Source organism: Natator depressus, chromosome 7 (genome assembly GCF_965152275.1).
Source record: "Natator depressus isolate rNatDep1 chromosome 7, rNatDep2.hap1, whole genome shotgun sequence".
Lineage (NCBI taxonomy): Eukaryota > Metazoa > Chordata > Testudines > Cheloniidae > Natator > Natator depressus.
This window is the reverse complement of record NC_134240.1, coordinates 18,518,048-18,531,448: the sequence shown is the minus strand read 5'-3', so window position 1 is coordinate 18,531,448 and position 13,401 is coordinate 18,518,048. Positions and strand designations below refer to the sequence as shown.

The 13,401-nt window shown below is 41.2% G+C and overlaps 1 protein-coding gene and 1 long non-coding RNA gene across 3 annotated transcripts in view; one reads left to right on the top strand and one right to left on the bottom strand.

Annotated features, from left to right (window-relative positions):
* Positions 1-13,401, top strand: part of LOC141990419 (uncharacterized) — a 43,314-nt gene that overhangs the window by 13,964 nt on the left and 15,949 nt on the right. Inside the window, exon 6 of one of the 2 annotated variants that reach the window (XR_012640175.1) lies at positions 1,773-2,287. The exons of the other annotated variant lie outside the window; for it this stretch is intronic. This is a non-coding gene — a long non-coding RNA (uncharacterized LOC141990419). Of the gene's footprint in view, positions 1-1,772; positions 2,288-13,401 lie in introns of those variants that run through there. 2 annotated transcript variants of the gene reach the window in all.
* IRAK2 (interleukin 1 receptor associated kinase 2) overlaps positions 1-13,401 on the bottom strand; it is a 33,145-nt gene that overhangs the window by 11,115 nt on the left and 8,629 nt on the right. The window contains exons 3-7 of the mRNA XM_074957564.1: positions 5,211-5,354; positions 4,635-4,741; positions 1,351-1,545; positions 886-950; positions 107-221 (exon numbers count right to left, since the gene is read on the bottom strand). Coding sequence (XP_074813665.1) covers positions 107-221; positions 886-950; positions 1,351-1,545; positions 4,635-4,741; positions 5,211-5,354 — 626 coding nt within the window. The remainder of the gene's footprint in view (positions 1-106; positions 222-885; positions 951-1,350; positions 1,546-4,634; positions 4,742-5,210; positions 5,355-13,401) is intronic.

Genomic DNA, 13,401 nt, shown 5'->3' with positions numbered 1-13,401 from the left:
AATTGTGGGAATATTACATAAAACCCAAAGAACATAGTAAAATTTTTCAAAGAGATACAAATGCTTTTCATACAGTACTTCGATAGGACCCAAATCCTCTGCTTACTTGACACTGTAGTCTGTTTTCAAGCGATCCATTTTCCATGTAGGGGTATATCAGACAGTGATATCCACTTTCTAGTGAGAAACCCACTAGTTGTAAAATATTAATGTGACAACACCTGAAGCCAAATATCAACAAATATTAGCAAGTAAAATGAGAACAAACAAACAATTTAAAATTCCAGTGCTGGACCAAACTGACAACATAGAGACTAGACTGTGTACTGACTCCTGTCCCTGGGAGCACAACAGCACAGCAGAATCACAATTGTTGCACATTGCTGAGTATGAGGAGTGCACAAGGCTCACACTGCAGCAGAGAAGAAGTGGGGCTATAGTGCCATCCACTTCCACACTAATTAGAGGGGGATGCTCAGCTGCAGAAAGGAGCTGCCCTGGACCTGCTTAAAGAATAGCACTGTGGCTCCACTCCCCCAGCAAGTAGGTGAACTTTGGAAGCAATGGAGACATGCTGCTTCCCAGAGCTCCTACTGGGTCAGTACAGATTAGAGTGACCAGATAGCTAGTGTGAAAAATCAGGATGTGGGGAGGGGGTGGTAATAGGCACCTATATAAGACAAAGCCCCGAATATCAGGACTGTCCCTATAAAATGGGGACATCTGGTCATCCTGGTACAGATCCACACCATCCTCAATACAGTGCGGTGCCTACAGGGCAAAATTTAGCCCTTAACACAAATCACATTATTTCTTGTTATTTTGTAAAAGATCTATTAATCCCCAGACAGACGGACCAGAACCAATTTCCAAATAGCTACTTACCGAAAGCAAATCTGTACTTCTGTATGAAAGAATCTTTGTGTTGAATTCTGGCTTGTACATTCCATCTGTGAAAACCACCACAAAAATGCACTAAAATCAACTGTCTGTCATAAGCACTGACTTCATTTAAACTAGAACCAAAACATATTTTATATGTAGAATAGCAAATAAATAACTAAAGACTTTATCCTGCTAACAATTATGCATGCAGGTAACTACTCACATTAGTAGTCCCATTGAAGTCAAAAGGACTACTCATGTGTGTAAAAGGTTTCACATGCATAAAGGTTTGTGGGATCTTGCTTTAAACTAGACATCGTTTCCCCTCCTAAAAACACCGTAATGCAGCATTTCTGATTACTAGTCTGTGGTGTATTAAATGATAACAGTTAATGTTTAAGAGATGTTAACAAATGATTCTCCTTCAAACATAAATGAAGAAAAGGAGGAAGGGTAGGTACTTGCCTCTTTGAGCCTTTTAATGACGTATACTGCATTGTGTCTCTGACCTTTGTAGACCTCAGCAAAAATACCTTCGTTAATTCTGTTCTCTGCACTGAAACCATTGGTAGCATTTATCACTTCCCCCTGGGTCCACAAAAGGCTCCCACTAGGGAGATCAGCAATCGTTTCCTGCCGAGGACTGGAAGAACCACAGGGCTAGAAATAACAAAAAAACAAGTTTATTTCCCTGGAACAATGGATTTCTCTCTCTGCTAAGGACTTTAAGGGCCTTTTCAACACAGCCAAGTGATAGGACCCAGTTACAACACAGTTGCCCCCAACCTGATTACAACACAGTTCCAAGGCCAATTAGTAGTGTGGATAGGCTCTGAGAAAACTAGTCCTGTATTTCTAACATAGGCAAAACTCCTTGTGTCTTCTAGGACTCCAGGATGAGAGTCCTATATGGATATCCCCCGAAGTTAGAAAATTCACATCCAGGATTCCTCTCAGCCCTGTCTGTGATGTGTTGACATCCCTACTGAGTTCATTTTCTACTCCACAATTTCTCTTCCATGATAGCAAAATAAACACGGGTTGTGTGAAATTGTGACTGCTCTTCTACATGATCAGTCCCTAGGTTTTTCACAATTCAGTTTTGGTAGTTTTGCTGTTGTGAGAAATTTTGCACAATGGGGGAATTTGCATTGAACACAGTTGAAAATGTGAATTTTGTTGTACGTACAGACTCGGCTTACAAAAAAGGCTTAGTTTGGATTGAAATATCGCTCATTTTTGGGAGAAGTTTCACTCCTTTGCCTCAAAAATGGGTCCTCCTTCACTGAAAAATGTCCTATTTCCAAGTGAAACATTCTTAAACTTGTTGTGACTTTTTTGTGAAAGGGCAATTTTAGAGTTCACAAGGAAATGTAAATAAGCTCAGTTGTGGAGTGATTTCAGTTACATTGCTAGAGTTTCACACATCTATAAAATAAACATTTTAACCATCTACTTTGGCTTGTTCTCAATAAATAGCTTAGCAAGTTGGATTTTTTAAAATGATCTGATGTTTATTTAAAGAATTAATACCATCAGGAGTGACACTAAAGGTACGTCTACACTGCGATAAAAGATCTGTGGCACAGCTGTGGCTGGCCTGGATCAGCTGATTCGGGCTCGTGGGGCTATAAAATTGCAGCGTAGACACTGGGGCTCAGACTGGAACCTGGGCTCTGGGACCCTCACCACTCAGAGGATCTCCAAGCCAGAATATTTACACTGCATTTTTATAGCTCCACAGCTCAAGCCCAGTCAACTGACCCCAGCCAGCTGCAGGTCTTCTGTTGCAGTATAGACATACCCAAAAGTCAAGTTACAAGAACCATCAATCCTCATGCTTCAAGGCATAAATTGATCATCAGCTGGATCAAGAAAAAAATATTCTCCATGTTACACATTAAATATTGTATTTAGGTGCTTGATAGGAGCTTTACTCCTACTTCTGAAGCATCTAGCACTGACTGCAAAATTATTTTTTTCCAGTCCAGTATCAGTTCCTGTTTGGCAACTCCTGTGTTTTTTACTGAATGAACAGCTCCATTTGATATTATAAGTCACAATACATACAAAGGAAGAAATAGCTTAAATATTAGTGTGCAGCTCCCACATCCCGAGCTTGGTAAATCTGTTCAATATACAAAGGTACAAAACACTAACTTCCCAGCAGGGAGCTTTGGAACCATTGCATTTATTTACAGCCATCTCCTCCTCTGGCTGGAATGCTTGTATCATGTTATATTGGACATCGTCAGTGAGGTTTAGAGGTTTAAAATGTAACCTTCAAAATTTTTAGAATCTAGTAGGAAACATTGATTAAAGTCTAAACTCTTTTTTTTTTTTTTTTTGAGTCCCCAAATCCACCACACTTAGGAACTTTTCTTAAACTTCTAAAAATAAATATCCCCCCCTTATTTCCATGTCTGGTGTGATCACAGCACAATGCAATGTGAAAAGCACCTTCTACTGCTCTGCATCAGTAATCACATTGGGAATTCTCTCATAATCAGTTGCCATCCAGATTCGTTTCCCATACCTGACTTTGTAATATGCAATGGCATTAATGAGCATAGTTCTTCTCAGTGGTAAACCAACTGAAGTCAGCAGAGTCAGTACAAGTTCTTCAAACAAGAACTTGTGAAATTAGGTACCATGTTTTCAACAGATATACAGTAACTCCTCACTTAAAGTCGTCCCAGTTAACGTTGTTACATTGCTGATCAATTAGGGAACATGCTCGTTTAAAGTTGTGCAATGCTCCCTTAGAACGTCATTTGGCAGCCGCCTGCTTTGTCCACTGCTTGCAGGAAGAGCAGCCTGTTGCAGTTAGCTGGTGGAGGCTTGGAACCAGGGTGGACCGGAAGCCCCCCCATCAGCTCCCCATTCCTCTAAGTTTCCTGTGCAGCAGCTGCCCAGCAGGCTATCAGTTGCTGGCAGTTCAGCTGTCCCTCCCCCCACTGCCATGTGCTGCTCCTGCCCTCCAGAGCCTCCTGCTTGCTGTGTGGGGGAAAGGGGGGAGGAAGAGGGAGGCTAATGTCAGGGTGTCCCCCTCCCCTCTACTCCTGCACCCCGCTTACCCCATCTTCTATAGAGCACGGGGGGGGGAGGGGACGACATCACAGGGCTCAGCACAGCGGGAGCTTCCTGGCAACAGCTGCCATCTCAGCTTGCTGATTAACTTAAAAAGGCAGCGTACTTAAGAATGGGGTCAGCATACTTAAAGGAGCAATGCGCATCTCTCTCTTACACACAGGGTGTGTGTCTCTGTCTGCCATGCTGTCTCCCCTTGCTCCATTCGTGCTGCCTTGTAGAGTGTGAGGCTACATTAACAACGAGTTAACCCTTGAGGGCTCAGCCAAATGCTAATTCATCATTTAGCAGTAAGGCATCCCCTGGGAAATATCCCACCCTCTGACGTCACCACCTCAATCAAGCTTCACAATCATCATCGCCGTGTACTATTATTAAATTGTTTGTTTAAAACTGAGAGAGAGTGTGTCATCTGGTAAAAGAGATTTCCCTGGAACCTAACCGCCCCCCCCATTTACATTAATTCTTATGGGGAAATTGGATTCGCTTGAAGTTGCATTTTTCAGGAACATAACTACAAAGTTAAGTGAGGAGTTACTGTACAGTTTATGCAGGTAGAAGGATGCACACAAATTCCTTTTAATTAAAGGAACACGGAATGGCATGAAAGGCAATTTTCACTGTCATCAGAAAATTGAGGTTTAAACTATGGGGTTTACCTTCACACTCGATGAATGAGGAGGATTTGATTGTAGGGAGTGCATAAGGTCCTCTGGGGGAGGTAGTGGATAGGGGAGTGAGTCTAAGATTCCTCCAGAAACTGGATCTGAAAATGACATTAACAGTGATGGGGAAATGCATTGTTTTTGTGATACTATAAGTATGAATAGTTCAGTTTCTGTGATTGTTTTCTCAAGTCCCCTAAACCAGTTGACAGCCCATCAGGACTAGGCACATTGTGTGACGGTGCAGATTTGTTCTTCTGACTCACCCTAGCAGGGTGAGACTCTTTAGTTCCAGCTTAGGGATATAAAATGCTCAGTCTCTTGAAGACAAGGGAGGGAGGGAACTAACTGACTGACTGACTGGAGGTCTTTCCAGGAAAACATCAGGAACAGACAGCTCAGGGGGAAGTTCAGGGCTTTGTTACATAAGCAGTAATAAAGGCAAATCACAGGAAAGGGTGAGTTTGCTTCATAATACAGTGGATCTATGCTGTGTTGGGAGTGCGAACCGTCCCTATCTACACATTAATTCCACCATTAAACAAATATATCTCATGTTATTTTACTTACTAGCTGCTGGTAAGTCTGGTGATGGTCCAATCTCATTTTCTTTGGCTTTATTTTTGTTTTCTGTGGGATAACAGGGTATGCTCTCTTGTTTAGGTGACTCTAATGGTACTCTGGCAGGATTAGTAATATTAGAGACTGATACCCCTGCAAAACAAACAAGAAAAAAATTAAACTATGTAGATTACTAAAACAAAAAACCCCCATACAGCCACACCGAGAAAATGAGCTCTTAATCTGAGACAAAATGTCCTAAAAATGCCTTAGTACATTATAATTAAAAATGCTTAGTCAGAGTGTAACATATTAAATTAAATTAACTAAATAAAAACATAAGAACAGTCATAGTGGGTCACACCAGTGATCCATCTAGCCCAGTATCTTGTCTTCCGACACTTGCCAATCCCAGGTGCTTTGGAAGGAATGAACAAAACAGGCAATCATTGAATGATCCATGGCCTCTCGTCCACTCACATCTTCTGGCCATCAGAGGCTATGAAAATCCAGACCATAGGGTTGCATCCCTGACCATCTTAGCTAATAGATGTTGATAGACCTATTCTTCGAGAATTTATCTAATTCTTTTTTGAACCCTGTTGTAGTTTTGGCCTTCACAACATCCTCTGGCAATGAGTTCCACAAGTTGATTGTACACTGCGAGAAGAAGTATTTCTTTTTTGTTTTTGTTTTTTAAACCTACTGCCTCCTAATTTAATTGGGTTACCCCTGGTTCTTGTGTTATGTGAAGGAGTAAATAACACTACCTTACTCACTTTCTCCACACCATTCCCTATCATATCCCCCCCTTAGTCGTCTCTTTTCCAAACTGAAAGGTTCCAGTCTATTTAATCTCTCCTCCTACGGAAGCTGTTCCACATCCTTAATCATTTTTGTTGCCCTTCTTTGTACCTTTTTGAGTTCTAATTATCTTTTTTTGAGACGGAGTGACAAGAACTGCATGCAGTATTCAAGGTATGGGCGTACCATGGATTTATATTGTGTCATTCTGATATTATCTGTCTGATTATCTATCCCTTTCCTAATGGTTCCTAACATTGTGAGCTTTTTTGACTACCGCTGTACGTTGAGCGGATCTTTTCAAAGAACTATTCATAATGACTTCAAGATCTCTTTCTTGAGTGGTAACAGTTAATTTAGATCCCATTATTTTGTATGTGTAGTTGGGATTGTTTTCCACTGTGCATTACTTTGCGTTTGTCCACAGGATTTAAACTCAATAAGTATTACTGAGGATGAATAGAAAGTGATTGTTTGAAACAAATGTATTTCATAGTCATCACCATGCATAACTTGTTACTTAAAAAGATCAGATAGCAATAATAATATATTGCTCTTATCATATGGGACATAGCACTTTTCATCCAAGGATCTCTTTAGGTACATTAGTTAAACCTCATAGCACCTCTCTGAGGTAGTTGTGTTTGTTATAGCCATTTTATAGTAAATGGAGGCACAGAATTTCAGTGACATGCCCAAGATCACACTGCCAGTCAGTAGCAAAGGTAGTAACAAAACAAAGGAATCCAGGCACTAACTTTTGCATCTCTTAATATGTCCCTTGGGGAATAAATCCTATAGAACATAATAGAAAATGATAACTTTTTTGTAGTCTTTTTTAATCATTGTATAGATTTTAATAGAGAATTATTCTCCAGTTTTAGAATTACATAAGATAGTTAATAACCTAAAGAAAGAGTCTCATTCTTTATTAAATTTCATGGTATCAGAGTAATTTCTATAGAATCCTGCTGCTTTCCTCCTATTAAATACTGTGGGACTTTTCTGGTAAGATTCAGGGGTAAATCATCATCTTGATGTACAGAGAAAGACTATGCCATGCCAATAATTATTATTATTTGGGGTGGATCACCCCCTCACATGACAAAAATGTGAGTGCAAAGAAACCCACTCAGGGTTTTTATGAACAACATGTAAAACAATAGTAATGCTTTGCTCTTATATAGCTTGCTTCCCAACATGTTTTACAAAAGAGAATCAGTGTCATTTTCCCTACTTTACAACTGGGGAAAACGGAGGCAGAGAAAGGTGAAGTAGTGTGCCCAAGGTCACACAGCAAGTCAGCGACGATGCCAGGAAGAGGGCCCTGGTCTTCTCCCCCCATCCCCCAGACATTACTCTGTTGGATTACACTGCCTACTGTTTCATTGCTATTCTTTTTAAAATAAGAGACTAAGATTAAACAAGTCTCTTCACAAACCACATTCAAGGGGAAACAACCCCATTAGATGATATTGGTTTAACAGACTGAACATGAAATGATTTATTTAATATTTACTCTGGCAAAAGATCCAGGGTAAAAATTTCAAGGGCACCTAAGCAATCTAGGTGCTGAAGTCCCATTGGCTGTCAATGAGGCATCAGCTCTTAAATGCCCAAAGGGGCTGATCCAAAGCCCACTGGAGTCAGTGGAAAGACTCCCATTGTCTTCAGTGGGTTTTGGATCACGCTCTAAGTCACTTTTGAAAATAAGACTTAATCTCTTAAGTCATTTAGGGGCTCTTGAAAATTTTACCTCTGAGGGCCAAATTTCTCTCTTACATTGTCATAAATCAAGTCACTGGATTTATTCTAGATAAACACCTGTGAAACTGAGAGAAGAACTTGGCCCCAAATTTCAAAAGGTACTAAAATCCTGCTCTCATTAAAGTCACTTGTTTTGTGTGAAAGCAGGAGTAGGGCCACAATCCTTTATTGACAATTATTTATTTCACTTTGTCCCATGAATGCATCACAATAGTAAAATGTAGGTTTAGAGAATTATTGTGTATCTCAGTGGTTCCTTATTGTTGTGAAGTGATTGCATGGAACATCTAGCTCATGTACCACCAATGAAACATATACCACGCCCTGATATATCTGACTTGCCTTGAGAGAGTGTTACGTGTTGGGTTATTTCTGGTTTCGGTCGCACTTAAAAAAAAAACAAAAAAAAAAAAAAAACACACACCACAATTCTCTAGACCAGGGTGTCAACTTGTGATATTTTCCATCTCATTCCATTTCCAAAATACGCACTTCAGCAGGTGAAAACAGGAAATCACAGCTGACTAACATAGCAGAAGTAGACAAGTTGCTCAACAAGAAAAAAAAAAAAAACCCAAACCCTACCAGAAAATTTGTGGTTTCAAAGCTAGTATGAACATAAAGGATGAGCTAATTTATAGCAGAATTCAGGTTGCAAGAAAGGGCTGTCTATTTGTTTGTGGTTCTTAGGTGGCTTGTTTATTCTGTGGTATAATTCTCACTTTGTGTGCAAGAAGACTAAGGGCATACCTACACTGCCCTGCTGCTTGGACTAAGGGGTTGTGAATAGCAGCATGCACGCATGTACTGCAATATAACTCTCCGTGGGGGGACGACACTGCTGGTGTGAATTTAAAGGTCCTGAGTTTGCATAGTGCAGTGTAGCCATGCCCTAAGGTTTAAATCCCACATTAGACACCATGAACACTTATTTCTTTTACCTTTACATTTATAGGAACAGGTTAGGGTGGGTATATTATCTTTGCGTGGGTGTAATCCCCTGACCCTCCTCATTTCAGAAGCCATTGTTTGGGATCCTATATGGATTCAGCCTAACTAGAAAATCATTGTTCCACATTACTAGAAAGAAATATAAATCGGAGGCAGTTCAGAGAACAACAAAAATGATCAAGAGCCAGAACTGATTTACAAAGAAAAATTAAGGAGCAATTTATTAATATGTTACAGCCCGTTTGTGCTGCTCTACCAGTGCAAAGGCACTAGAAATCCAGCAGTATTTGATACCTGGGAATTTCTGTAGCCCAGGGAGATGATGAAGAGCCAACGCAGCCGCTCTTTGCCATCCCCCTCACAGCCTCTGATATAGGGGCCATATTAGGGTACCTCTCCTCTCTAGCTATTCCTGGCTGCTGGACATAGATTAGAACAGCCCTGAGGCTTTTCTAATTTACAAAAAAAAAGCTGAATTGGGGAACACCTTTGCTCACTGCACCAACAGATCCTGCACCAAGTACAGGATGAAACTGGGAATCAGGTCTGAAAGAGCAAAACATGGAGTACTGTTAAGAGAACATTATAAGTTGACAAGTTATCAGCGTACAGAAATTTGAAAGATAAAAGCATCCTTGAGGGAAAGGCGGCATTACTTTATACAATTAAATAAGGGCATATGTAGGAGCAATGGGATGGAATTAAGGTAAGAAAAGAAGGGAAAAATTTAGGCTAATAGGAAAAACTTTCTGAATGGGGTGTATTAGAGCGTGAAAGATTTTCCCAAGGAAGTAGCTGGAACTCCATTGCATGGGACATTTAAAACTGCAATGGACAATGCATCTGGAAATGCCCTGCCTGGACTAGATGATCTCAACTTCTAATTATTTTGTCAATCTGGCATCTTGCAGCAATTTTACTAAAAATGAAAATTGTTTTCTTTTTGATAAAAAACCTGGAAGCACCAATATGAAATTTATTTTACCACACCATTATAACAGGTTCTTTTATCTTAAAGAAGGTTTGTATCGGCAGTACAAACCACAGCCTTCTTTTTCATTTTGAAGTCAGATAATATCTTTGTGTTTTACTTAGTAGTGGCTGTATCTGAAACAACTAGGATACAGGATGTTTCATTTATAATCTGTATTCTTGATAAGTATGAAAACTAAAGGCCCTATCACATCGGTGGAAGTAGGATGAGGCCCTACAGTTCTTCAAAACTAGGCAGATTCACTTTAGATGCACATCTTCTTTGGTTTTAATCTGCCTGGATCTTACCCTGAGTTTTTCTTCGGTTCCAGATTTGAATGAAACCAAGCACCCAGTCTGAAATTCAGACAAATCCATTTCATGTCCTCTGGTGCTGTGTCAGAACCATGTGAAACCACAAGTTTTGTGGGGTTTCACAATACCTGCTCACCAACAGAAGTTGGTCCAATAAAAGATATTACCTCACCTTGTCTGTAATATCTTGGAACTGACACGGCTACAACACTGCATAATCCCTGCATCATGAAGTTAGGGGTTGTTTTTTTTAACTTGTTCTTTCAACTACATCGGGGTGGCCAACCTGAGCCCGAGAAGGAGCCAGAATTTACCAATGTACATTGCCAAAGAGGCACAGTAATAAGTCAGTAGCACTGCATCAGCTCCCCCAACCCTGTTCCCAGCACCTCCCACCCACCAGCAGCCCTGCTGATCAGCGCCTCCCCCCTCCCTCCACATACCTCACGATCAGCTGTTTCGTGGTGTGCAGGAGGCTCTGCAGAGGAGGGGGAAGGAGTGAGGGCACGGCAGGCTCACGGTAGGGTGACCAGATAGCAAGTGTGAAAAATTGGGACGGGGGTGGGGGGGCAATAGGTGCCTATATAAGAAAAAGCCTCAAATATCAGGACTGTCCTAATAAAATCGGGACATCTGGTCACCCTAGGCTCAGGGGACGGGATGGGAAGGGGTGGAGTAGGGCAGGGCCTGTGCAGAGCCAGGTGTTGAGCAGTAAGCATCCCCCGGCACACTGGAAAGTTGGTGTCTGTAGCTCCAGCCCTGGAGTTGGTGTCTTTACAAGGAGCCGCATATTGACTTCTGAAGAGCCGCATGTGGCTCCGGAGCCACAGGTTGGCCACCCCTGAACTACATGAAAAGTTCTAAAATTAGAACTGCTTTCCCCACTGACAGTGGTTTTTTGAGGGCCTTTTCTGAATGTTGTAACTTCCTCTATACCCAGCAAACACGCTACCACTGAAGCTACAGAAATGATGTAACCATAAGAGTCCAGGGGAGTCATTGTTCCTGACATTCAGAAATGGCATTTGAGTAGGAGCAGAAAACAGGCCTGATGGAGTTCTAATCCTTTTGGTAACAATTTGCCAATAACTTCTCACATCAGTTTTTGGGGCCTGATTCTGATCTCACCAAGGTCAATCAGGAATAACTTCATGAAGTAACTGTTTTTACAGTGGTGTTAGTTTGATCAGAATCAGACCCTTTAAGTTTTATAAACTGTTTGCCCACTAAAAAAGTAGCACATTATCCTCTGTCATGTCTGCTTGAGGAGTCTCAGCTGAATAAAGTACTAAGGCACAAAACATAGATATTGAGGGCAAGGACTTCAGAGCTTTTCTTTTCTTTGACAAACAGTCTGAAAAGCAAGCCATCCATGTTTCTGCTCACAGCTGAATACATTTTGGAAATCCCACAATGAGGTAATAAGATAAACAATTCTGATTACTGCATACTGGGGAAGGGAAAAAAAAAAAGAGAGAGAGAGATTGTGGCCCAATCCTGCAGCCCCTCAAAGCAATAGGGAGTTTTGCCATTAACTGCAGTGTAGAAGTAGGCGATAAGATATTCAAATAAAATTAACTGTATGACCAATTAGACACCATAATGTAGTTCTGTAATTCTATATATTTGAATTATAATGAACATTTGTCAAAATTGAATATTGATCAAGCCACACTATCATTTAAAAAATTACTGCTAAATATTGACGAAGCCACAGATGACCCTGGGGATTTGTCCTCTCACCCCTCTTCTGAATTCTCCTTTTCCCCATCATTTTTTCCCCCAGCATTAACCCCCTTCTTCTCTCAGATCCCCCCTTTCTCTCGCTTATTCCCCCCCCCCCCGCCACATCATCCAGTCAAAATCTAAACCAGTCTCCATTCAAAGGCCATCAGTTCCACTCCTTCATTGACTAGAGCCATGATACTCAGACTCATGAGCCACAAGTGGCTCCTTCATGTGTCTTCTGCGGCTCTTTGTAGCACATAATAATTAAATCACACAGTGTTTTAATATCAACTGATCTAAATTAGTAAAAGCATCCTGATTGGTTAATGTTATTAACCAATTGTAGTTGATAAAATAATACTTGGTCATTTTGCTGTGAGGATTAGATAAGATTAGATAAGGAGAGAGAGAGAGAGAGAGAGAGAGTGTGAATAGGCTCCCGAACCACTGAGGTGTGAGTATCACTGGCTTGGAGACTTGCAGAAATCCCAGGGCCAGAGCAACTATGTTTACAGCATTTTTAACCTCTGCTGGTCCTGGTAGGGAATAAGAAGCTGCAGCTGGAAATGAAACCTGAGTCTTGCACATGACCAATTACAGTAGAGCCAAGAGATCACAGGACAAACTAGTTCAGTGTTTTTTTAAACTGCCACTAAAATGATCAGTTTCTAGCTATTAAGCAATGCAGGAGAATATGGTTCCTCTTATTTATTATGTTTTATAACTTTTGAAAATGAGCCTTAGGCCTTATCTATACTGCCACTTACAGCACTGAAACTTTCTTAGCGCAGGGGTATGAAAAAAAACACACCCCTGAGTAATGCAAGTTTCAGCGCTGTAAAGTGGCAGTGTAGATAGTGCTACAGCACTGGGAGACGCGCTCCCAGCGCTGGGAGCTATTCCCCTTGTGGAGGTTGTTTTATTACAGTGCTGGGAGAGCTGCCGCAACTACACAGCCATGTTAAAGCGCTGCCATGACAGCACTTTAACGTTGGCTGTGTAGACATACCCTTAGTCACTTCAAAAAAAAATTACCCATAATTAATTGTTAAATAAGGCTTTATCTGCTTAGTAGCCCCACATCACTATATATGTGAAAACCTCACAAAGAGGAAGGATGAGACTGGCAGAATGGTCCAGTGCCTAGGGCACAAACTTAGTATTTGGGAGACCCGGGTTCAGTTCTCTCCATGGCCAGAGACTTTCTATGTTACTTTGGGCAAGTCGTTTAGGGTATATCCACACACAGCAAAAAACAAACAAACAAACAAACCCACCCCCACCGCAGCAAGTCTCAGAGCCTGGGTCTGCAGACTGGGGTTTGTGCTGTGGTGCTAAAAATAGCCACATAGCTGCTTGGGCTCTGAAACTCACTCCCCCCCCCCCCCACGGGCTTCAGTGCCCAAGCTGGAATGTCTACACAGCTGTTTGTAACATGAGTCCAGGTCTGTAGACCTGGGCTCTGAGACTTGCTGCCACAGGGTTATTTTGGTGTAGACATATCCTATGTCTTTCTGTGCCTCAGTTCCCCATCTGTTAAATGGAGATAATAATCCTTATGCCATAGGAGTATTGCGAGGATAACTACATTAAAGACTGTAAGCCACTCAGATATTACGGTGATGGGGACCATATAAGTATCTTAGATAGAACATTAATAAAT